We start from the raw sequence: 25,836 nt of genomic DNA, 5'->3' as shown, positions 1-25,836 counted from the left end.
ATGCAGAAGTGTGTTATGAGGAATTAAAAATTAGAAACTGCTTTCAGTTTTTGAGGGCAGCTGGCAAAGATTTAAACCAATTTCAGTAACCTTATGTATTGATACAGTACCATGACGTTATGTCCATATGAATTGCCACCATATCATTAGATATGTTGGTCCAGTCAGACAAACACAAATATGAAAGGCCTAACAGTGGTCTTCAAAATATTTTAAAATATTAAAGTATTAGTTATCTTTCATAACAGTATTTGGGGATCTCAAAGACATGAGATGAGTGAAATACTAGAAAAATGTCCTGAAACTGCATATGGAAGCAAACAAAAGCATTTATCAGTTAAATGTTATTATACTGATATATTATGATAATTTGTCTGATGTTGATTTCAATCAGTGTGATAGTGAAGGACAAAAGAGGCAACCCTGTAATTTAAGTGTATCAATAAAAGGTACTGTAGTTCTCTGTTTCAGGGAAGGAAGCAAATTATAAAGTATCAGGACAAATTAGAACAGCAAATGTTCATTAACCCTTTAGAAGTAATTTTACCTGAATTGTGTAAGATGTTTTCTACAATTATTTAGGAATTGTGTGTAAACAATCAGATTTCAGGCTTATTCTGTGAACTGCTTGGTACATATGGCATGAAAGATGGTCCTAGTTTGATTTGCCATTTTTAAGTAAATCAGTTTTAAAGGGGTAATGCTGTAGTTGTGCTGCTTAAAGATATAAGGCAGTGTTTGCAGGGAAAAGTGGCTTGTGTTTTCGTTTGGGTTTTCTGGTTTTTGGTTTTTTTTAGCTAGCTAGTGTAGGGCGGAAAAGCCTTCAGCAGTCCATCAGCTCTGCTAAAAGACAATTAACTTCTCCACCCCTTGCTTCTGCTGTATTTTTTTCCAATTTAGAGCAGCTGCAGTGGAAGGACAAAAAGAGTCAGCTGGCCTATAGCTTATCAAATCTCCCCCCACCCCAACAGACGAATGAAGTAAGAATCCTGCCGTGGACGATTCTCCACTGCCCTGTAAGTGCGAGGCAGCCACGCCGGTACGTGCTGTACCGCATGTGTGCCACCCCGCAGCTGGGTTTCATCACACAGCACCCCCCGTGGGGGTGGTTCCCGGAGCCTGCCCGAGGCAGGGTCTGCTTCAGACCTTGGCCACCGTCTCCGACAGCAGCGGCCCTGCGTCAGCCTCTCGTAGCACGGGCCGGGCGCGCCTGCAGCGGCGGGGAAAGGCGCCTCCGTGGATCTAGTTGGGACGCGACGAAACCACAGGCCGTTGCCCCAAAGGCCGGGCGGGCCGCGGGCCGGCGGGCGCCGGGGAAAAGGCGCTGCCCTGCCCGTTCGCCTCGGCTTCTCCGCCCGCCCGTCTCCCCTCAGCGGCCGCCTTTAACGACCTCCTTCGGCGCCGCTCCGTGCTGCCGAGGAGCCCTCCCTCGGCTGGGCTTGCCCTGGCGACAGCGCGATGGCAGCGGCGCCGCCGCCGCCTCGGGGCCTCCCCCGTGGCCGGGCGCCCGCGGCGACGGCTTCCCCGGCCCCCAGACAAAGGAGCCCGCCCTCCGCCGGGCGCGGCTCCCCCCGTCATGGCCGGCCGCGCCCTCCCGCCGCCTCGGTCCCGCCCCCGCCTTCCTCTCACTGGCCTGGTAGTGTGAGGGCGTATGCCTTTCGCGTCTCTATTGGCAGCGCGGGTTAACATGCCGGGGAATCTACCAATGGCTACCCAGAGTTCAAATTCGTGACGGAAGAGGCCGGGAACGCGATTGGCTCGGCGAGCGCGGAGTCCCGCCTGCGGGGACTGGAGTGGCTCGGAGCAGGCGTTTAAAGATGGCGGCAGCAGCGCGGAGCGGGGGGCGGTTTTCGTGAGGCGGCCGAGCTCGCCCCCCACCCTCCACACCCCCCGCCCCACTCGCGGAGGAGCGGCAGGGACACCGGGGATGGCTCAGGTGGGTGCTGACTCTGTGGGGCGGCGGGGAGGGCGTGCACGAGCGGACCTGCGCGGCCCAATCGCCGCCGCGCGGGCAGTAACCCCTCCGTCCCCACAGGCCGCGGCGCCTGCGGGGGCCGCCCGGCCCGCCGCGCTCCTCGCCGCCTGTATCGGGCGGCCCCCCCGCCCCCCTCCCGCCTCCGGGCCGGCGCCGCGGGTAGAGAACCGTGAGGAGCCTTTCCCCGAGCAGGGGAGGCGAGTGCGCTGACCTCCTGTCGCTCGAGGGGGCAGGGGGCTGCCCTACCCGGCGGGTGTTGCCGTGCGGCGCTTCCCCCCCCCCCCCGCCCCCGGCTGGAGCGTCCTTCCGTCAGAGCTGGTGTTTTGTTTTGTTTAGGTTTGGGGGGTTTTTGGGGGGGGGGGTGATGTTTCCCGCCCGCCCCCAGCCGCATCCCTACTAGCTCCCGCCGTAGAATTGCATTCAGGGTAGTAGAAGGAAAGGAAACGCCATGTCTTTCTACACTCCGCACGTCTCCTTGTCAGTGGGGTGACGGGGAGTATCGGCTCTGGCAGGAGCTTGCACGCTGCATCGTGTCTCACGGTACGTGTGTGTGTCTTCGGGTAAGGGAAGGTGAGAGGAAGGATTTCCGCTGGGCGCATCCGTTTATACAGGCGAGAAGAGAGTGTCTCGCCTCTTGTACAAAGTTAGGAAGAAAAGGCAGCCCTTCACCAACGTGTGTGCGGACGCCCATTCACTTTTTTTAGTTCTGGTACGGTGAAGATAAGGTTGCGTGTCTGTCTTTAACTCTCAGGATTCTTCTTCACGTGTTCCTTCTATTAATAGTGAAATAGTTACATCTTCCTCTAAATTATCTCATTCAGTCTCTAAAAGGTTTATTCTTCTAAATTTCTCCACCTTTTTTGGCTGGAAAAATAGAGTTCTCCCTTTTGCACCTATTTCTTAGGCTTCAGGTTTATCTGCATATTAAGTCTGTCTGCCCGCTGAGAGGCTGGGCCCCCTAACATCCAGGCATCACTCCCTCATAAACGGATTGAGGGCTTGCTGGGTGAACCCATTCAATTTCTTTACTACCTTAAGTTGCGAGTTAGAGATGTTGGAATTAGATCTTTAATTTTTCTGTTGTGAGCGTACCCCTTCTCCCTTCTGTTTAGGTAGTTAAACTTAACTGGTTTTATTTTTAATTCTGGATAAGGAGTTAGGTCTCTAGTTCTTTTGGACAGTTCCTTTTGATTATCAGGATTATTTTGCTTTTTTAGAATATGAGAAGGGAGTTTGGTGTCTGTTGCTTTTCTTTACAAGGAAGAAGCTATTTGAGATGTGAAAGGAAGAATATTTTTTTCTGCTTCCTAGGCTCTGTTTTGCAGATTTTTTTAAAATGGTTTCCTGTTTGACACGATTAATTGAAACCATCTAAACCCTGCCAGAAAACTGGTCAAGCTATAAAAGCAGCAGTTGCTTTGCCATTTCTGAGGATGCATTTCTAAAACTATGAACTCTTTGTTCTGAAATGGGATTAAGTCTTGTGAACTAGAGAAGTTCTTTAGCCTTGTCTGTATTTGCCACTGATAATGTTATGGTTGGGCCCTGACTGTGTTTTCTTAAACTGCGTTGGTGACTTACACAAGCTGGTTGTTTCCTTCAGAATCTTTTTATTCTGAAGGTGATAATGCAGAGAAATGAGTTCCTGTATGTAGTAGTTAACTTGCAGAATATTTTTCTTTTAAGACTTCCTGTTCTGATTTGAAGAAAATAAATTCAGTCTCCTTGTTTTAGGTTTTTTTAGCAGTTGATAATAAATAGGATTAACTTATTTTTAGGACTGTATGTATCAAAAAGATGCAATGGGTGTAACAAAAAGAAAGTAGATGATTGTGAGTGAGGAATTACTTTGATAAGGGTTAAAGCGGAGTGGATCTTTAAGTATGATCAGTGTCATAAATTCTGCTCTGCAGAGTTGCCATTTGGAATGAGGAGGAGGACTGTATTTGGATAGCGAATAAGGAGAATTTGCTCTGAGCCACTCTTCCTTTTGGGGTCCACTGAATGTGAAGTAAGCAGTTTCTGACAAGGAATCCAGTTTCTTTCTAAAAGTGATTTTTTGAAGAGAGAATCTGTGGTATGCTGTTCCTTGTTCCTGATTGCAGACACAGGTATTCATGAAGCAAAGATGTTCTTTATTGAACTCACTTGTAAGACTGTTGACGTGCTATACAGGGAAGAGAGCTCCTCTTTGAGTTTGGGCAGTGCTGGTTACAAATTTTAAGATTCTGGTTTTTTCCTGTCTTGAAAAGAGATACCCTTTTCTCTGTGTACTTTTTCCCACCCCTGTTCTAATTGTGGGAATAGGCAGTGGTACTTATTAAACAGAGTAGTAGGTGGGTTTTTTTCTTTCTGCCTTCAGAGAACATATGTAAGACAACCAAGCCAAGACAAGACACTGCTTTTGTTGGGACCTGTGCAGTTTACTACATTACATTTAGATGTCTACCGTGTATCTGTTTCTCTGAGTTTACTTTGTGACATGAAACTTCTTCAAATGATCTGCTAAAATAAGAGCAAGCAATTAAAAATGTGAAATTTCCATGTATTGGTGATCTGCAGAACACAAACCGTGCATTCATATTTTCAGCAGTTCATCCAGAGTTCCTTCAGTATTTTGTACTGGCTGTTGTAGTTGTCAACGGTTTTCCATATATTTTTAAGGAGTCCTTACGGAAACCGTCGATGGAACTTGGTGGAGCCTTGGAGAATAAAGTCTGTTCTTTCAGGGCAAGTTAATTAAGGATGACAATAGGCAGACTAATTTATGTTGTATTCTAATATTTTATAGTCTAGTATGCTAAGTCTGTTTTTATATGTGGTGGTTGGGTTCCCTTGATCTAAGCTCCCTTTGGCTGTTTTTAACCTACAGGCTCATCTAACTCATCCTTTTAGGTTTCGTGTCTTCTGTCTTTCTTTTAAAATACCTGCTATCTAAGGGAAAATCCTTACTGGTTTTGTTGTGTGGTTTTGATTTTTTTTTTTTCCCCAGCCCTTGATATAAAAGGCATATTGTAACATCAGTTGGCAAGAAAGTAGATGGGAATTGGACCTGTGTTACTCTGCTGCTCCCTGGCTTTTTGTAGCTTATAGGAAGGTATTGTAGCCCACTGTAACTGTAGAGCTGCCAGACTCTTGTTATCTTACCCTCAGGATGTGGCAGGTTTATGGCTAGAAATGCAAAAGCTAGTTTAAACTCATCTTGGTCTAGTAGTTTTTCTGGTCGCAGTATGTGTACTGAGTAGTAGACAATACCTGGCAGTGATTTGGTATGCTGTTCGTTATTTTAAGGCCAACAAAAAGGGGAAGACAACAAGAATTTCATTGTTAATAGTGCTCAAATAGAATAACAAGACACCTTTTCTGCAAAGAGCAGAGGTGTAGTATCAGTGAACTACCAAACCTAGGCAGGTGAAGATTAATTTCTTGTGTTTGACATTGGTGGTGTTAAAATACTTTTTAGCGTAGGAGCAGGACAATATCAGGGATATGGAAACTGCATTCACTATCATGTCTTATGATTTGTCAAAAATAGTCTTTTTGACATAGACCAGGTAGCTCCTGGATCATATGGGATGGTCGCGCTCTTTCAGATTCTAGATTACCAATTTCAGTATTTCATTTCTGTGTAAATTACTTCTGTTTGCTCTTTTCAAGAGTCTTCTAAAGACTCTAAGGTCGAAAAATTAGATTACTTGGGCATTTAGTTTCCAGGATTTACCAAACTTGTACTGTGACTTTTGATTCTTTTGTTCAGAATTAACAATGAAGACACTAATGATTTGTTCTGAAGAACTTAATAATTTGTCGTTCACCATTTTTTTTTCTGTTTTAATCTGAAGAAGAGGAAGGGGGAAGGTTATTAGACAAATATATTTCTAGGGGTGTTCTGTATAACAGTAGGTGTTTTCAGAACCTGTTGAAAGAAGAAGGAATTGATCACTGCTTGGGTGATTGTATGATCATCTTGTAGAACGAAATGGATTTAAATATATAGAACTTCTTGTCTTACTGGTGAATGAGCTGGTTTTCGTTCTGGAAGGTAATATGTTTGTATCAGAGAAGATGGGATTATTTTAGAGCTTTTATCAAAATGGAGTCTTTTTCCTTAGTAATTCTACAATGCATGTCAAGCTCAGTGTCTTGAATATGTCACAGTTTTGAGTATATTTAAAAAAAAACCTAAACCACCAAAACCCAAACCACCACAAAGTATGAACTATTCTGCTGCCCCAGCAAAACCTTCTTTATTGCCAAATCACTAAAGAGTTTGCTCTGTTGTGTACTTTGCTTTCTTCCAGCTTCCAGGTAGGTAGCTTCTGTATGCTGTTGAATTTTAATTGATCCCATTATAACTCCTAATTCCCAGCTTCCTGCCTTGCCCCAGTTGGTGTTTGGATATTGCTGTTGGTTTGTTATGTCCAGGCTGGCATAGAGATATGTTAGAGAGTTATGTTTGGCTTCTCTTAAGTCCCTCATGACAACCCAGACATTCTGCCCTGTTGCCTTCAGATGTTATACAGCGACACTAAGGACTCAGAGCTTATCTTTCTAGAATACTTGGGTAGACTTTCTCTACTACCTGGAAATACTTTGAAAAGAGCAGATTCAGCCAGCTGGCTGTCTTGGGCAGAGTAACGCTGCTTTATTTCTAGCTGGTAGTAAGATTTAAGCCCGTTTTGGGGTGGCATGGAGGGACTTGGAGAAACCAAATAGCAGGTAAGAAATTAAGCTTTCTTTCCCCAGGTGCTTATAGCCCTGCACAGATGACAAAAGTATAATTGAAGAAGCCATCATAGACATGGTAGAAAGAACCCACTTAATGTAAAAACCAAACAAACTCAAAACACACATGCCCCATCCCCTGTAAAATTTCCTAGAGCAATTGAATATTTTTGCCAGGTTAAATTACCTAAAACATTGGCTTCTAAATGCCTTCCAGAATTCATTTGAACTTTAACGCTATGTATCTGGACCTGATTTCCTCAGATATAACAAATACATAGTCCTATGGTAGTATGGAATATAAGATCAAATGTCTAATATCTGGTTATCTAGAGAGTCATTTTGTGTGAGTTTTTAGTAAATTATGAGATTTCCTGTTAAAACTTCCAGTGAGATTTCAAAAATATCTAATAACTTACACTTTCAAAAAGCCATGTGTCTTGTAAGACCATAGTTGTTAAAATCTTGTTGGTTTTGCAGATTGTCTTAAACTGTAAGCTCATTATCCTTTCTGCTCTGTGGGTAAGTATGGCTTGAATACCAGGTTATTTTCAATAATGGGAGAATCCCCCCAAAATGCACAGTTTTTAGTCTGGTCCCTACAAATGCCATGCTTAATGCCCTGCCTGCTAACCAAGCAGAGATAGTCAACGAATTATACAGGCAGCTATGTGTTAGCAAATTCTTGTGCTGGTGTACAGATCAAGGAGTAAAAACAATCTAATTTCAGCCTCATTCAAAATGGTATCAAGACTCACTGTAAAAATGTCACTCTTACTTCTACTTGAAATTTATGCTGGAAGGAGTGACATTTTTTCTTTTTGCCTGGGGTGCTATTTCCATTTTTTTTCTGTGACAACTATCTTTTTTTTTTTTTTTTTCTTCTTCTTGTAGGTTGAAGGAAGAAAGGGAGACCTGCTTGTCCAATGAAGATGCAGTCTTAGTCTTCAGCTATTTAAGCTGAATGCATTGTGATTTCCAATAATTGAGACAGTGATTCTGAAAGCTGTCTACATTAATGAAAAGAACAATGTAGTCAGCTTAACTGAATCATCAGTGTTGCATATTGAATAGAACATGATAAACCAATCTTGATGGACTCATGCATGTTAGGAGTATAGATATAAACATTTATTAAAGCTTTTTTTTTAAACAGTAGTTTTAAAAATGGAGAGATATGAAAATGTACCACCCCTCCCTAAAGAACCTGCAAGAGAAATGAATGTGGAGAATCATACTTGTCCCCCACCTCTGCCGCCTAATGAACAGCCTCCACCACCTCCCCTGCAAACGTCCAGTGACGCAGAGGTAATGGACGTTGGCTCTGGTGGTGATGGACAGTCAGATACCCCTGCTGGGGACACGCACAGTATCTGCAGAACACAGCTTCTCACAAAGGGATCTGCCTGCTACAAAAGTCGTCTTATAATAGACCCTAACAATAGTGACCAAAGCCCAAGAACTGCTCGTCATGCACCTTCAGTTCGAAAGTTCACCCCAGATCTTAAGTTACTTAAAGATGTAAAGATTAGTGTTAGCTTTACAGAAAGCTGCAAAAGCAAAGATAGGAAGGTTCTGTACACTGGAGTTGAGCAGGATTATAAGGCAGATACAGATTTTGGTATTAATAATGTCAATGGGGATTTGCATGTTTGTCCTTTCGGTGGTAGTAATGGTAAAGCTGTAGGAATAGGGGGTGAAAATGATGACAAGAAGGATGATGAAAATGATATTGATCAGGAAAAGAGAGTGGAATATGCAGTTCTGGATGAGCTAGAAGATTTTACCGACAATTTGATGGAAATAGATGAAGAAGGAGGAGGGTTCACATCTAAAGCAATCGTTCAAAGAGATAAAGTGGATGAAGAAACCTTGAATTACTCATATGAGGTAAGAAAATCCACAGGTTTTTGGTGTGTAAGAGGTTTCCAAGTGGCTAGAAAAAAAATATGCAAAGATGTTCACTGAAACAGTCTTATCTAGAAATGTGCAGTACTTGAGTCAAAAATGCAGAATTTTCAGAGACAGAACATTGGCTGTAAACTTTTGTAAATTATCTTGGTCAAACTTCCAAGTTGTGTGGCAGATTCTATGGTCTTGTTTAAAAATAACATTTAAAAGGCTTCTTGCACAATCGCAGCTCATTTTATCCTGAAAAATACCAGTTCTGACTTACAAAAACTTATTTTCTTATTTTTCAGTCTTTTTACTGGAATCATTGGAAATTTCTAGTTTCTCTCTGCGTATACTTTTTCTTTGCAAGGGGAAGGGGAAGTTAGTAGACCCAGAAGGATAGTGTCTGATGAAGTCTCTTTCAGGATGACTTTGATAATGATGTGGATGCTCTGCTGGAAGAGGGTCTTCGAGCACCCAAAACAAGGAGACTAGAAAATGAGAAATATGGTGGTGAAAGTGATCACCAGTCTGATGGAGAAACAAGTGTACAGCCAATGATGACCAAAATTAAAACTGTACTTAAAAGTAAGTTAATGTTCATTAAATATCTATAACTTTTTTGTGTGTGGCTTATGTCTGTAGAACAGAAGTATATCAGCAAGCAAAGTTTAGGATAGCAATTCTTGTGAAATAGTTTGTATGTTACAGAATTTTATTGTTTGAAGGCTTCTTACTATAGGATATGATTTTTCATGTTCCTGAATAGTGAAGTTGATTTTGGGGAGTGCTTTTGGTCTTCCTCTGTTGTACGTAATGTGACTGTATTTTAGTGTGTGGATTTGTGAAAAATTATGAAGAACGTTACCTCAGTGATGGCGAGGTGAACAAGGATGGTCTGGTTTTTTGTCTCCAGTACAGTGAAACAGCTGAAGACTGTTTGTAGTCATTGTGGACTTTTTCCTACTTTAGTTATATAACTTCTGTTGTTGAAATTGCTCTATGTGAAGCCTTTATGCATGCAATACTAGGTTAAAAAAAATCATTAGGAAAGTCAATGGCTTACATTTATCCAGTTTCATTGTGTAAATGTTACAAACTGCTAATAAAGAAGAGCTGAGAACGTGAACCAATCCAGAAGAATGTAACTGAAAATAGTCTGAAGTAGAACTAAAATTTGAACCTGCTGTAGAGGAGTATTTTACAGCCTCACTGTATTCTGAAATAAGAAACCAAACAGTTTTTCCCTGAAAAATTTTATACTAACACAGGATTGCCAGGAAGTTCCCAGCTAAGATGAGTCTGGTCTCTGATTTCTGATGTAGAAAGGAGTGAGAGCATTCTCTGATTTCTGGAATAGAAAGGAGTGAGGCTGTGTATTATTAACTTGAATGCGGGCATAAGCATTTTACTGCAATATTGTTTCTTTTGCTATGTGATTCCTCATATTGGCTTATTGTACTCTAATTTCAGTCTTGTTTTCTGGAAGAAGTAGTATTCTTGATGGCTAAGATATTTAAGTATAAAGGTTTATAGACTTGATCCTGGTTTGTGTTGTGCTTATGCTGAAAAATATAATAGGAGAGTCTTAGCTTACAGCCTAACTCATTGCTGGCTGTTTGGTTCTGTGGGTGTAGTGGTGTCTCAGTGCAAATTTATCCCTGAGTGTCAAGTGCAAAAACTTTTAATGGAAAACTCAGTTGTTTCAAAAGCAAGTATGATTTTTCCATTAAATATAGTGGTGCTTGTGATGATATAAATACATAAAGACTAAAGAGAAGATTCACTGGTGAAATGAACAAATCAGTCTGCATAAAATTAGTGCTACTGTTGCTTTTCAGTTGAAGACATAATGGAATCTATAATTTTGCAGGATTTAATGTGGGTTAGAAGCATATGCCTTTTTATTAAAACAAAATCTTTCTACCAAAGTCTTGTTTCAGTGTCATTTTATCCTTTGAGACAGAAAAAGCAATAAAAATAAAAAACCTTGATTCTTTTTCTGTTCTTCTAAGCAGTCTATCCAAGTTTAAAGCCACTCTTTGCTTTAAAGGTCGTGGCCGCCCTCCTACAGAACCTTTGCCAGATGGATGGATCATGACATTCCATAACTCGGGCATTCCTGTATATCTGCACAGAGAATCTAGAGTTGTTACCTGGTCTAGACCTTATTTCTTGGGAACAGGAAGCATAAGGGTGAGAGCTGTCAATTACTTAAATACTTACTGAGATTTAAAAATTAGACATGTTCTTGCAAACAGTTGAATATTTTTCTACTTTAGCAGGCTTCTTTCCAGTGTTAGAATTAAGGTACTTGAAAAATAAACTCCTCTGTTTCTGAAAATATGATACAATTTTTCTTGCGGTGTTTTCTTTTTCTATTTTTGCAATGAGTTTGGGCAGTTAAAATTAATGAGATGGTCTTATTTGGTGCCTTCATTGTTCTAGCATATGGCTGCAAAATGCTGGTTTTATTCCACCATGAAATATATTTAGAGCATTTATTTGTAGCTATAAACTAGCCTGAGCTGCGGCTTATGGTCCACGTTTACAGAAGTAAGCATGTGACGTTCATGAACCCAAGGAATCTGAAGAAATTGGATTTAATGTCATGGGCTTAAACCCCAAGAGAGCTCAATGGATTTTATGAAAGCATGTAGTATTTGCATGTAATTGAACAGAATATAGTTTGGATCTAAAACAGCGAACGCACTTTGAAGGTTAGTATCACTGTTACACAGTGCCAAGATACCGTAGGATCTTGAGTAGAGTAAGATTGCTGACCAAAGAGAAGCTTGAGCCTAGACTAAATAAAAGTAACTTCTATCTTGATTACATCTTTTATTTTTGAGTTTTGCTCTTGCTTTTGGTGACCTTGAGGTACTGAAACCTTCTGCATTATTCTGTATTTGCAGAAACATGATCCTCCCCTTAGTAGCATTCCCTGCTTGCATTACAAAAAAATGAAGGAAAATGAGGAAAGGGAACAAAACAATGACATAACCCCAAATGGGGAAGTATCACCTGTAAAGCACCTAGATAAATCTTCAGAACTGGACTGCCAAACAGAAGAACCAGATTCTACTGCTGCTGATTCTGGGCCTTTAGATGATAAAGACCCCTCAGGGGGAGATGCAGCACAAGGAGCCTTAGGACAAGTTAAGGCCAAAGTTGAAGTATGTAAAGATGAATCTGTAGGTATGTATGGCAAGTGGAGTCTTTTCTTGGCTGGGGTTGGGGTAATGTCATTTGGGTTACATATGCTTTATTCCAGAGTTGGCAATTGAATAGTATCTTGCCTGAGATCACGTGGTCAGTTGTCTTTCTGCATGTTTTTTTGTATGCAGAGATCTGAAGAAATAGATCCAGTATTAGTAATAAATTTTGATTTTAACAGGAAGAGAAACATACAGTGGAGAATTTTTCTGAAGGCTTAGGAGTCCACGTGCAAAGGTTTTGCACACAAAAATGTGAAAATTTTGGAAGTTTAGTCCTGTAGGCTTTACCTCAGTTTAAGAATCAATTAAGTCAATGGGTACATATGAATTGCTGTTGTCAAGTGTGTTTGTGTGACTTCTTTAAATGAGCTTTTCTATGCAGTCTCTATATTTGCTGAATTATATCTATTTTCAGTATGATCTCTTAAGATAAATGGTGCAGTTAAACTAAATTTGCTTATTTGCACAAGTTTAGCAGAGTAAGTCATGCAAATATAATTGCACTCATGCAAAGAGGTGTGATGCTTCATTATTTTATTTATGCAAGTGTGATAGCTTTTACACAAAAAGCTGCCTGAAGAAGTCACGCCAAAGTCACTGCCAAACTTACAGAGGAACTTGGACAGAAAGGTCATGTGCCACTTACCACAACTACATACCTGAGAGTACCATCCATGTAAATTACTGCTGCTTAGAATACTGATATGGATTGTAGGCTACCACTTAACTTTGTAGTGTTCAAACACAAAACTTGGCCTTGTCATTACACGTGTCCTGTTCAGTCCCATAACCATGCCAAAAGATTTAAAAAAAAAAAAAAAAAGGAAGAAAAAAATCATCAATATTTAGGAGCAAAACTAAAACCAGTAAGCACTTACTTTCCACGTGAAGTTTACCTGTCTATCTCTCTCTTTAAATAGGATCTGTTCTGTATTACTGAAAAAAATACTGAGTGATCAAGTATAAGCGTGACTTGCATTTGGAATTCCTTGTGGAAGGAAACAATACCAGCAGCTTGCTTTTGTTTGTTTACATCTTCATATGCTATTCTTTATTTTTGCTGATTGTATCTGCAGAAATATCCTATAAAGGAGAAGCAGCTGTAGTTCAAGGGGGGCAATCTTTTAGTACTCTGTATGTGAAAATGAACGTGTTAAATTCTCTTTAGAGGCCAGCAGATACTTACGGAGCATCATTATATAGTGTTTCATGGTGCACTGTTTAATAAATAGGCAGCAATCGTCAGTTTAGGCTTCAGGAAACTGAGGCTAATAGCGTTAACTACTGTTACTCACTGTATACCTTGCTTCAGGTAATGAGAAGGTGAATAGGTGATGAAGTAGAACACTTACTAGCTTTTGTTACAAATTGTGTTGGGTATTATGGTGGTTAGGGCTTAGTAAAATATTTAAGTGACAGAATAAAATGCTCTTGTTTTGTTTTCCAGTTTGCACAAGTGTTTTGCATTTGACCCAGTAACAGGAAAACTTGTAATTAGTTTTGTTAGTATAAAATAGTGTCTTAACCTTGATTATGTTACTTTTGCTCCTAGTCTAAAAAAAAAATTATAACATGTTTAAAACAGTGGAAATAGTGAACTTAATGCTTGCTCAGTGGCAAAGTAGAGAGAGTAACTTGCTTGTGCTTCTTAGATCTGGAAGATTTTAGACGCTATCTTGAAAAGCGTTTTGATTTTGAACAAGTTACCGTAAAAAAATTCAGAACCTGGGCTGAGAGACGGCAATTCAATCGTGAAATGAAGCGGAAGCAGGCAGAATCTGAGCGGCCTATTCTACCTGCCAATCAGAAACTCATTACCTTGTCTGTGCAAGATGCACCTACGAAGAAAGGTTAGTTTGTCTACCTGTAGTTCAATTATTCTATATCAAAGACTAATTACAGTTCTAAGCTTGACTGAAAAAAATCCTGTAATAAGTCTACTTTCTTCTTGTTCTAGAATTCTGCGTTCTTGGATCCATCATATTAAATAGTAACGGAAAAATACTGTCAAAATGTACTTCCTATTAGAAAAAATAATTCCTAAATGAAAGGATTTTTATTCCAGGTTGCAGTCCTGTTAACTGGTTACTACCTTTAGCTACTTGTTACTGTTGGTTGTTGCTGAAAACCATCATGCCTAGTCACTCAGTGCTACTGCCTTCTCAGTTTTGTACCAGTTCTAATTGGTCCCAAATTAGGGACTGGTTACAAATGCCAGATTGATGCAGATTAAAACCTACAACTAAAAATAAAAATTTTAAGCAGTTTGACGGATACAGTTAAGAAGGAACTGTGTGTGCAGTCGAGTCCTGTGGTGTGAGGAATGGATATCGTGTCTGATGAGAAGCTGGGGGAATTAGCTCTTATCTGTGTTGGCTGTGTATCCATAATAGTTTGTTCAACTGCAGTCTGATATTTAAAATGTCTATAGACTGTGGTTTGGGTCTTGTTCCTGTTTTTTGTTCTTGTTTTGTACATTGTCGTGTTTCTGGGTTTCTTCTCTTTAACAGAATTAAAGCTGATGAGTTACATATTGACCATTCCCTGTTACAGGGAGGTGCAGCTGAATTTTTAGTTAATACACTATCTTAAATTCTAAGTTTAGAGCCACACTGAAACTATCTAAATCAAGGACTTAACTTGCACTTTATCTATCTAAGTCTTAACTTTCTCTCCCATACTGCCGTAGTGCCCACCGAGGCAGGGTTTGTGCTCTTCACTAACAATATTGTTGCAGGGGGGGGAAAAAAAGGACCTTTCAAATAAAAACAGCACGTTCAGGGCAAAGGGACAGTGACCTGATCTGTGGCTTGCTAAAGAGGAATGGGGCGGGGGGGGGGGGGAGGGGGAAATGGAGTGAATCTGATTTGTGGATTTGAAGTCTATGTGCCTGTTGTTAGAAGGGAGATACAACATGTGTTTAGGAGCAAATTAGAGGATTTCTAATTGATGTTATCTGCCAGAAATGCTGTGTGTAGAGGTCCAGAGGCCATGGGACTGCAAACATTGAATGTAGAATATTTGCTTAACTTGTAATTAGTGCACTTCCAGTTGTTGATAGAAATTTCTCAGACTGATTTCTCAATACTTTTTCAGAGAAAATGGACTTTGAGGTCATAATTATCCATGTCTGATTCAACAGCATTGCATTTAATTTGAGTGGACACTTATCCCGTGGATAAGTAATTTGTCATTTATTTATTTCTTTGTAGTAGAAATTGTCTTTTAAAGACTGGCACTACTTAGCTGTCTTCCCCTCCCCCCATCTTTTTTTTGCAGAATTTGTCATTAATCCCAATGGGAAGTCTGAAGTTTGCATACTGCATGAATATATGCAACGAGTCCTAAAGGTTCGCCCTGTTTACAATTTCTTTGAATGTGGTAAGTCTGTTAAGTTTTTTAATCGACCACATGCTGTTTTGAAGGGCTTATGTTATGCTTGGATATCTTAAAAAAAAAAAAAAAATCAAATGATGGACATTTTTCCTAGGGAATGTCTTGAAAGTCTGTTTTGAGTCAAATTCTAGCTAGGAGACGTTTTCTGTATCTTAAACATGGCTTTTGAGGATAAGAGCAGTCTTACATTTAAAATAACAGTATAGGTTTTCACTTTGAAAACTATGCCTAAGTGAAAATGGATTTGAGCAACTCATTTGCATCTGAAAGGACGCATCAGTGAAATATGGGCAATTACAGTTTTGCTCACTGTGCACAATTAATATTTGCTCAATCTTCTTGTCATTGATGTCCATTAAAATCCAACTGTAAGGCACGCATTGATTTAGTGAATCATTGGAATCCTGAAAAAAAAAAGTTAAATACTGAACCCAAATAGTTTCTGAAGAGAAATGTGTAGGTCATCAATTATGAAGCTGTTCGAAGAATTTGAAAGATTTCTGCAGACACATATGTACCCTCTCTAAAGCTGCAATAATTTGAGATATTTTTGTGGATTTGTTCTGTTCTGGTATTCTTCCAATTGACAAAAAATAGGGTATTTTTTTGAGATATGTGGAGTTTTAAAATCCTTTAACTGTTCAAGTTACTGTATGCTATGATTGTTATGTCATGGAGGCTCATATTTATATCCAGTTTCCCTCAGAGAATTTTGTATGTATAAATTGATACTAAAAATTTAAATGGAAACCAGAATTGGCTATGTAGACTATTTGTCCTATGTGACTATTCTCTAAGGTCCTTAATAAATTATAGTTAATATTAGTGGAGAAATTACTAGTTAGGTGTGGATTGCAAAAGGTTCATGCAGTTGGTAGGAATTGATTTGTCATGAATGTTGACTAGTTTTCCTCATAGGATTAGAAGTAGAAGCGTCACTCTGCTGAACTAAAAGTAACTAAAAGAGTTACTGAGACTATGTTGTTCCATGATTAGTGTGGGATTTATGTGGATATCTGTTTGTGTTTTTAAACAGCTTTTAATTTTATTCTGTGTCAGTGGTGTAAGAGGTAGTTTGGTAGTTCCTAATTTAGGCTGTACTGCAACTGTGTAAATGATGCTAGCTCTCAGAAAAACAAAAAACTTGGGGAGAATTTTATTTTAGATAAATATTGGGGGGAATGCACTTGATGCTTAATCAGGAATCTAAAAATGTTGCATGTATGGCAACTATAATTGGAATCAAATAATGTTGGATTTTTTTTTTCCTGTAAATTCCAGTCAAATTGCTTTATCTAGCTGCATTTGAGATTGCTTTATGAAGTGGTATACCATACGTTCCTTGCATTTTTGCTTTTGCTGGTTTTTTTAGGGGTACCTTATAGAGAAGGAAGAAATTACACCTTTTTCAACAGCAGGCTTGAAAGGATTAAGTCCTGCAGTCAGCATCCAAGGAATTACAAGTTGGGCATCTTAGTTCAGTGTGGAATCTATAATTATTCAGAATTATGTTATATATACGTTATATATGCATTACATACTGTAACTGAATTTTCAATATCAGAATGTATAGCTCTTGTATTTACAATGTGTTAGTGATGCAAAAACTTCGGAATTAACATTTGAATTCTGGCAGATCACAAATGATCTTTTAAAATGTAAAAGTCCTTACTTTGGAAGAATGAAGTACATGGTGGTAAGTCTAGTGGTAATGGAAAATTCTTTGGTTTTCATATATTGGAGTAAGCAATTTTCAGTCTTTCTGAAGAGTAAACAATTTCCATGCCTCTTGAAGTTGAAATGAAGAAGAAAACAAATCTTTATAGTGGTGGTATTCCATGTTCATAATGAGTATTTTACACTGGGAGTTCTGAAAAGCTTTCTTTTTCTTTCCTGCTCCATTTCTAGAGAACCCAAGTGAACCTTTTGGAGCCTCAGTGATTATTGATGGAGTAACTTATGGGGCAGGAACTGCCAGCAGCAAAAAACTTGCCAAGAATAAAGCTGGTAACATTTTTTCTTTTTTAATACCAACTGCTGAATGTTTATCTGTTTTCATTTCTGCTTTGAAGATGACATATTTGCAATAGTAAGTAGGAATCATTTTGTTAATAGTCAAAGAAAGTACACTTGTGTCTTTTTGGTAAAAGTGATAAATACTGTTGCATAGGGTTTTCTGACAACCCAAGGTTCAACAATGTACTGGAATAGAAAGCAATGAAGAAACTTCAGATGTTAACTTACATTAAACTATTGATGTATACTGAGTAGCTGTAAGAGCGTCTGTCTCTAATGATCAAACCAATAAGAACATGTTGGGGGTTTTATATTTATACTGTCACCTGCTATGTAAACACCTGGTGTGTGGATTTTAGCGAAAGGTAAATCTTTGCCCTTCTTTAAAAACAAAAAAAATCCCTCAAGCTTTTCATTGTTTTCGTTCTCTTTCTGGTAATAAAACAATTGTACTGAACTACGTGATTATTGATTTCCAAGTACTTGTGTTCATTAATTAGTTCTAATTGTGTAAGTCTGCAATAAATATGTAAATGATGAAGATCTAAATGAGAATGTCCCCGATACATGAGAGCTTCTTACTATGTCCGGGTTTAAATGTCTGATCAAGAAAAAATAACTTATCAAAATTTAAAGATGTATAATGTACCTGTGGTACTTTCTGCACTTGTGAAATAAGTCAGTGTAGCTAAATCACTAAAAGCCAGCCCAGAATTATTTGTGCATGAAAAAAGGTATTTTGCTTTGAAAATTTAGGCAAATTCTGGGTGTGCTTTTCGTGCAATACTAGGGTTCTGAGTGCCCTAGTGATACAGTACTAGGGTTCAGCTGTAATAACTAAGGGCTGATGATAACTCTTTAATTTTGGGTCCTAAGAATTCTACGTCACTTTTAAAATGAAGCTTGATGATAATTTTTTTTTCCTTTCATAGGCATTTCCAAAAAGCAGTTTCTTCTTAATTTAGGTAGTTGTGAGACTTTCATCATCAACTTGAACAAGTAGAATTTTTTTTTTTCTTTAAAAATTGCAAGTGAATATGCTTCTTACAAAAAGATGATGCCTGTTTTGACTGTGAAGTTGTGTTATATGAGTGGATGTTTCAAGGGGACATATGAGGCTTGCTTAAAGAGTGCTTCATTCTGGTTTTTTTCTTTACAATCATTGTTTAAAGTAAATGTTACCAAGATGTTTAATCATTTTCTGCAGCTCGAGCTACACTGGAAATCCTTATTCCCGACTTTGTTAAACAGACCTCTGAGGAGAAGCCCAAAGACAGTGAAGAACTTGAGGTACTGAACTCTTCCTTGTCGACTGTCATTGGAGTCTGTTTTTAAAAATATTACACCTTCAATGTCAGAAATATTAATGAAAATTCATAACATTGTTTTCTCAGATGGAAATGTGAAATTCTTCATTTATAGCAAGATCTATGGCAATGAAAACCCTTTTTTTTTGTTCTGTTGGAACTGATCAGAAAATGTACTGTGATGCAAAAAACTAGCCCCTTGTTGAAATATCAGGTCACTTACTGAAGACCTGAAATGTTCCAAGACATTGTACTGCCTGTACTGTCCTGGCTTCCAGAATCCTCTGGTTGATGCTTTGGAAAGTTCAGAGCTAGATGCTGTCTGGTTTTGTGTGATCGTCTCAGAAGACCAAGTAAGAACTAAAAGTGCCTACGCTTCTGAGACATTTTTACTTAGCTATGAAAGCTACTTATTGCCAGATCAGACAGTTAAAATTACAGACTTTAAGCAGCAACATTTGAGAAAATCAAAGGAAAAGTTTTAAGTGGAGAGAGTGTGCTATATTTTCACATATTGGAAATATTAAATAGCTAGTTCATAGTGATATGTTCACTTTCAATTCAGCATGTAACAGACCATCAGTAAGGAGTAAAGGAAGAATCAGTGATTGGCCTGAAAGGAATGGTTTCATTTTAGAAAGTGTAATATACAGAATGAGTTGTTTGTACACTTACTTTAACTTAAAATTGTATTGTATGTCCTACACTATTGAAATGGTCATTAAGAAAATGCAGACAATTTTTTTCATTGTTTTAAAATAAAATACAAAACGTTCCAATAGCTGTTACGTTTTCTTTTATTGAACCACAGCATTTTGGTAAGTAGAATTTCATAATGAAGTTAAAACAAATAAAATAATCTTGTCCTGAGGGAGAAAGGATGATAAAGAATTTATAAGATTGTCATTTTTATGTCCATCTTGTATAATGTAAAGTTGGAGTTAAAAGAATTATTTAAATTTCTGTCTGCAAATATATGATTAGGTGTGGCAGTTTTAATGATGTTGGTAAATACCTCCATTATGGATTTAAAAATACTTTAAGTATTAAGCACAGAGTAACAGAATTTGTTTAATGTTGCAAAGGAGAAATGAGAGTTAAGGACAGTGTTAAGGTCTTATTTGCACAAAAGCACAATAACTCTTTTCAATTCCTTCGTAGTATTTTAACCATATCAGTATTGAGGACTCACGGGTATATGAACTCACCAGTAAAGCTGGACTCTTGTCTCCATATCAGATTCTCCATGAGTGCCTTAAAAGGTAAGGCTGCAGAATAAGGAGCAAATTCTGTTGTGTACAGGTGTTTGGGTTGGGGCACGTTGTTTGCTTGGTTGCTGGTACCCACAGTGTTTGTCAGTAACTTGGACGTTTGTGGGCTGGCCAAGCTTACTGCACCCACTGTGGCTATAAGAGACGTGGTGTGGACTGAACTGTTTAATGTTGTATCTTCCCTTAATTTATATTTGCTGTTTATGACTCTTGTCTTCTGAGATTAGGTTTTAGTTGTGGGACATACAAATATATTTGTTTTTCATTTATACAGGCTTGCCTTTCCATTCAAGTCAAGTTGCTGATTTAAAAAAGAACTCTTTATTAATTAGTGTCTTAAAATTTATTATTAAAGTATCTAATTCCATTGCAATGACTGTCAAAGATAACGGCAACCGCTTCAGATGTTTGTAATTTTACTTAGTATATGATATTGATTTTGTTTGTTCTTAAGAAACCATGGAATGGGTGATACATCCATAAAGTTTGAAGTGATTCCTGGTAAAAATCAGAAGAGTGAATATGTCATGACTTGTGGCAAGCACACGGTGCGAGGCTGGTGTAAGTACAGTACTTAGTGTGACCTCTGATAATACCTTCCTTTTTTCCTGTTCTCATTTGTTGTCCATTTTGTAGGTGCTTGTTCAGCTATCTAGCTTGTTACGTGCTTATTCTACTCTTCTCTGGCATCTCAGTTTTGAATAACACAAGTAAACATCGGTGTTAATCTAATTACATAACGTGCCAGTATTGATGCATTTTCATGATTATTTTTACAGGCAAAAATAAGAGAGTGGGGAAACAATTAGCTTCTCAGAAAATCCTACAGCTACTGCATCCACATGTGAAAAATTGGGGCTCTCTTTTGCGTATGTATGGTAGAGAGAGTAGCAAGATGGTTAAACAGGTGAACATGATTTTGTTTGATTGTAACCTACCTTGTGATTGTATTTTGCTCTTGTATTTTTCTGGGTTTTTAAATTTATTTACAACAAAGCTTTAATGATAACTGTTTTGGCATAACAGTGGTGTTCCTTATCATGGTAAAGGCAGTATGCATTTGATGAGCAGTTCTCAATTCTTCTGAATTGATTCTCATACCTTGCTATTGCCAAAACATAAGATGACTGCTTCTATTGACAATAATGCATTAATCCTGCATCTTTCAGGTCAAAATTATATAGTCTATTTAATATTTAACTCACTCATGGAAATATATGTTATTACTTAAGGAAGTACAACTATCACAGATTAAATTTCTGCTCCACGTTTTTTCCATCAAAAAAGCTCATCTGTTGTTGCTTATGGTTCTGTTGAATAGGAAACCTCTGATAAAAGTGTGATAGAACTTCAGCAGTATGCCAAAAAGAACAAGCCAAATCTGCACATCCTGAACAAGTTACAGGAAGAAATGAAAAAACTGGCACAAGAAAGAGTGAGTATATGCTCTTTTGTATTTACAAACAGGAAGAATGCCATGGGTCAGACTTAGCAATGATCAGAATTTTTGCTTGTTTTTATACAGTATCTTACATAGAGAGCTGTTCAAAACTTGATTTTTGGCAGGGGGGCTACTTTTAGAGAGATCTTCATCCTCTGTTTTAAATTGGCTTTATAACTTAATTTTACCCACTTCAGTAAATTTATTTTTAACATTAAAACAAGTTAGCCTTTCACAATGATTGACACCAGTTTGGCTAAAATTGTTCAAAATTTTAAAACAAGTGTTTTATTATTATATTCTCTTTATGACTGTGTGGTGGGGTTTGTTTCATTTTCTTTTAGGAGGAAACACGAAAGAAACCCAAGATGACAATAGTGGAATCGGCTCAGCCTGGTAGTGAACCTCTCTGTACTGTTGATGTGTAATGAGAAAATTTACAAGTGGGGAGCAATAACACAAATGGAGGAACTAGATTTTCAACAATTATTTAAAAATTGTTTGCTGCAGAATGCACGATAACTTTTAAAATCCAAGCTGCTTCAGTTATGCATTGTTCTTTTTGCATCATCAGGGCAATATTACTTTTTCCTATTCTCTCTTTTTCTTTTCTTTTTTTTTTTTTTTTTTTAATACCTCTGAGATATGTACGTTTAAAGGATTGATCATAAAGATCTCTACTTGGGCAAATGCACAGAGGACAGGCATGTTCACACAGGATAAAATCAATCAAGCACTTTTTTCTAGAAAGCCATCCATGTTGTTTGAAATGGATGTGTTTTAAGGATGAAATTCAGAATATCTATGTACAGGTTGAAGCTGATATTATATATATATACACATTCATATATATGTATATATAAAAGAAATATATGTACATCTTCTTGTTTGAACATGCCTAAAACTATTTTTGTGAAAAGTTTTGTTGCATTTCAGCACATAATAATATGCACTGATAAGACACTTTGGTGACAAATACATGAAACTGATGAGCAATGTTCCTAATGCCATAGGATTAGGCCAGTAATGCTGTTTCTTTATGTTCTGTTTTTTGTCTCCTGCCAGGCTTAGTTATTCAAGATCACAGTATGCAGATTTTTTTATTACTTGAAAAGAACAAGTATACCTGGTAGTGTTAAGAGCAACAGGCTGGATATCGAAAATTATTGGGTTTTATTTTAATTGAAAAGAGCCTATGTTAGTTTACAGATCAGTTGAAAGGGGAAAATACGGCCCTATTTATTTGCTTAAAATAAAAACTGTAATTTGAAAGGCTGTTTTCAAAGCTTGGAGCCAAAACGCAGCTGATGGTGGTTGACAGTCTAAAAATATTTTGCCAATGATGTGTCTAAAGACCTTCCACTCCCTTCTCCCAGCAATAAAACAATTTCTCATTTGTGTGGAGTCAGAATACATCTGACTTGATCAATTAAGTCTTAATTAACTTGCAGGATAAAAGCAAAGAATTAAAAAAAAAAAAAAAAGAAAAAAAAACCAAACACAACACAACCCTTAGAAATCTGAAATAACTGCAGCAATTTAGTTTTTTTAAGAAGTTTTTGTTTTTACTCTTTTAATTACATTTTTAGTTTTTAAAGAAAAAGTGTAACTTCTGCAATGAAAATTAGAATGTAGATTTGGAATATGACATAGAGTAATGAGTAGAATGAGACCATAACAGGTTATACTGATAAAGAAGAAAATCACAAATATGCAACTATTATAAAATACAATCTTAGAAAACAGGCAGTACTCATTATGTCATCTGAGGCTTTATTAAATTAAGCACAGAAGGAATAGTTTTGGCTGTAGTGAAAGCACTGCTTTGTGGGTTTTGTTCTTCATATGGGGTTCTTTACTGGGTGTTTGCAGTAAGTCTTCTCTTAGAACCATTTTTGTGGGTTCTTTTGTTTGTTCTTGAGGAAAAGAGTCAAAACCAAGCTGGTGGCAGGGCTTCAATGATTTATCCAAGAGTTGTACTGCTATATTTTACACTCCTACTCCTGTAGGAGCAAAAGAGGTCAGTTCTTTGTAATTGCTGCAGCTCCTGGTACTTACCTGGACAGTGATCTGGGGGCTCGAGGAGGGAGGGAGGGGGGGGTCCTGTTTGTTTGTTTGGGTTTTTGGTTGGGTTTTTTTACCATGTTACGTATAGAGTGCTGCAGTATAATGAATTTAGTGCCTACTGGATTTTAACAATATTGGCATCAGTATTGTAAGACCTCCTTTTAATATCACCCATTATTTTGGAAATATGTGGATTTTAATTTATATCTCAAACTACTGTTCTCTAATATGTTGCATAAAATGTTTGAGGTTAAACAGGAGGAGTCTTGGAGTCTTACCTGTTTCTGTGTTTGAGTGATATGCTCAGAGGTCTCTGCAAATATGAATTCACCCATTTTTTATTATTATATTTAGCTTTTCAGTTCCACGAGTTGTAATCCTGTTACAACAGGATACGGGTAGTTGGAAGACTATACATAAACTATAATTTAAAGAAGTGGCCTATCTAAAAAAAAAAAACAAAAACAAAAAACACTGCCTCTGCTTTTTTTTGTATAGCTTTAATAAATCTCCATCTTTTGAAGGGTATATAATATTGGTGCAGTAGTGACAAGCAGTGATTACTGTTTGTCTCTCTTTTTGTTGTTTTTCTGATTTTTTTGTTTTGTTTTGTTTTCATAAAGACAGGGCTTTTATCTTCTATGCCTAAACGTATTACTCCTTTAGGTAGGTTTTACTTCAGCTTACGTGTTTTCAGCAGAAAAATCTGTACTTGGATGGCACTGTAAAAGACAAATCACCCTTGTAGATCTTATTTTTCTGAAATCAGAATGTCAATGCATTTGCAGGTCACCTGCAGAATATCCAGAGATGCCTCACTTACAAATTTGTTTTCATTATTTTTAAGAGGATTGCTGTATTACCTCAGTCTGCCACTATCAGAATCACAAGGTGACCATTGCCCTTAATTAAAACATCCAGAGATTTCATTGTGAACCAAAGCCTAGAACGTATATTATGCATTCTAAACAAAAACAAACAAAAAAAAAATGGTATTAGACCTTGCTGCAGCCTTTAACTGGAGAGATGTCCAGAAAATAGCGCAATAACTGCTGGAACAAACAACTTAACTGCTGTTTATGTCATTGTGAAGTATTCTTGTGTTTTAATGTTTACTATTGTTTGGAGTGTAACAGTCTTGCATTTGCACATAAGCACGAGCTGCTGTGATAGAGGATAGATCATTGCATTAACTTCAGCTTCTGCATGAACACTTACAGTGTGATTCAAGATGTATCCTAAACTTGTCTTGTAACTCTTGTGTGTTTTCTAGGTAATCGGCTGTAAAGGTTTAGATCTTGATTGTATGAATGCATAAAACAACTGCTGCTTTTGTCACTGATATTTGTTATTTATCCCTTCTATATCCAGAGGAGGATGGGTATTTTTATAGGGATGGAGTGTATTTTTAAGAACCGTTCCATCCTTTGGGAATTAGACAGTTTTTGCTTTGCATATTATGTGCTTCTCGACAAAAGTGTGGTATATTGACTTTAAGGATTAAATTAGTGTGCATTCAAATCTTTATGGTACTGATGGAAAACTTACTGTGACTTCCAGTGAATAGTCAGATGCTACCTATTTAAACACCAGTCATCCAGCTTTTCCTTACATATTTATTAAACAAAACTGATGAAGTAGTTGGGTACTCAGAAGTTTGGAAAGACTATTATGCATAAACTTAACTGTTGTATGTAAACTTCCACTTTCCTGTGATGCTGTTAGGCTTTATACAAATATTTGTAACATCCAAGTATTTAAAAGCATCATGATTATCTTATTAATTCTCTAGACTGTACTTTGGTTCTGGAGCAAAATTCAGGAAGTGATAGCCTCCTAACTTTCCGTGGGAAGAAATGTGAAGTGCAAGAAGCCATGCTGTTGTTAACCAAATAAAATGATCAGTTACAGTATTCTGATGTGTATCTGAGAAAGTGAAAAAACAAAATTCATTCTTATTGCCCAAGTAGGTAACAATGGTTGCTGTATGGATCGTGTTGGGTGCAGTTGCTTGATGCCAGTGCTAAATTGGTACAACTATAAAGCCTCATTTTCACTGAGCCTCTGCTTGCTTTTTTTCTGCACAATCATATAATCCTATGTGTTTGGTCTTTTGAGTACTACATGTGTATTTTTCAGACAATTAGTTTTGAGCAATAAACTTTGATATTATAAAGTGCTCCAGTGTGATCAGTATTATGATAGCTTAAGCATACTTAGAAAAAGGAACTTTTTTATTCCTAGATTGCCGTAGGTATTTTTAAACAGAAATTAAATCAGTACAGGCTTGTTGGTCATGGAAGTACTTACACTTTTTTGGTAAGGAATTGAATGTTTACGTGGGTAGACATCCCTTGGAATGAAATTAAATTCAAACTTTTTACTTAAGCGATGTCAGGGTTGGAAATGACACAACCCAAAGTTGCTGGGTTTGGTACCTGTTGCCACACACCTGCCTGGCAGGAAAAGAAGGGGTATCAGCAAGTCTGTGTGCTGTAGTAGCAGGGGGTTTTGTTCAGTCCGTATT

General features: G+C 37.9%; 1 protein-coding gene across 1 annotated transcript; it reads left to right on the top strand.

Annotated features, from left to right (window-relative positions):
* The first annotated feature begins 1,802 nt into the window (after nucleotides 1-1,802).
* Nucleotides 1,803-25,488, top strand: DGCR8 (DGCR8 microprocessor complex subunit). Its single transcript, XM_069794997.1, has 14 exons — nucleotides 1,803-1,936; nucleotides 7,595-8,590; nucleotides 9,019-9,181; nucleotides 10,647-10,789; nucleotides 11,509-11,791; nucleotides 13,464-13,661; nucleotides 15,091-15,192; nucleotides 17,116-17,214; nucleotides 18,431-18,513; nucleotides 19,692-19,792; nucleotides 20,256-20,362; nucleotides 20,581-20,708; nucleotides 21,123-21,236; nucleotides 21,587-25,488. Exons 2-14 carry the CDS (start codon nucleotides 7,868-7,870, stop codon nucleotides 21,668-21,670), a joined length of 2,328 nt encoding a protein of 775 aa, XP_069651098.1. The 5' UTR covers nucleotides 1,803-1,936; nucleotides 7,595-7,867; the 3' UTR covers nucleotides 21,671-25,488.
* The last annotated feature ends 348 nt before the right edge of the window (nucleotides 25,489-25,836 follow it).

This window comes from Haliaeetus albicilla, chromosome 10, assembly GCF_947461875.1.
Source record: "Haliaeetus albicilla chromosome 10, bHalAlb1.1, whole genome shotgun sequence".
NCBI classification, from domain to species: Eukaryota; Metazoa; Chordata; class Aves; order Accipitriformes; family Accipitridae; genus Haliaeetus; species Haliaeetus albicilla.
Note: the sequence above shows the minus strand (reverse complement) of the source record. Positions and strands in the feature narration are given on the sequence as shown.

Bases quoted from the DNA above. Each gene is read 5' to 3' on its own strand.
- DGCR8 (XM_069794997.1), top strand. From the start codon at position 7,868: ATGGAGAGATATGAAAATGTACCACCCCTCCCTAAAGAACCTGCAAGA. The intron at 13,662-15,090 runs GTTAGTTTGTCT...TTTTTTTTGCAG, and splicing joins AGATGCACCTACGAAGAAAG to AATTTGTCATTAATCCCAAT. The intron at 20,709-21,122 runs GTGAACATGATT...TCTGTTGAATAG, and splicing joins GTAGCAAGATGGTTAAACAG to GAAACCTCTGATAAAAGTGT.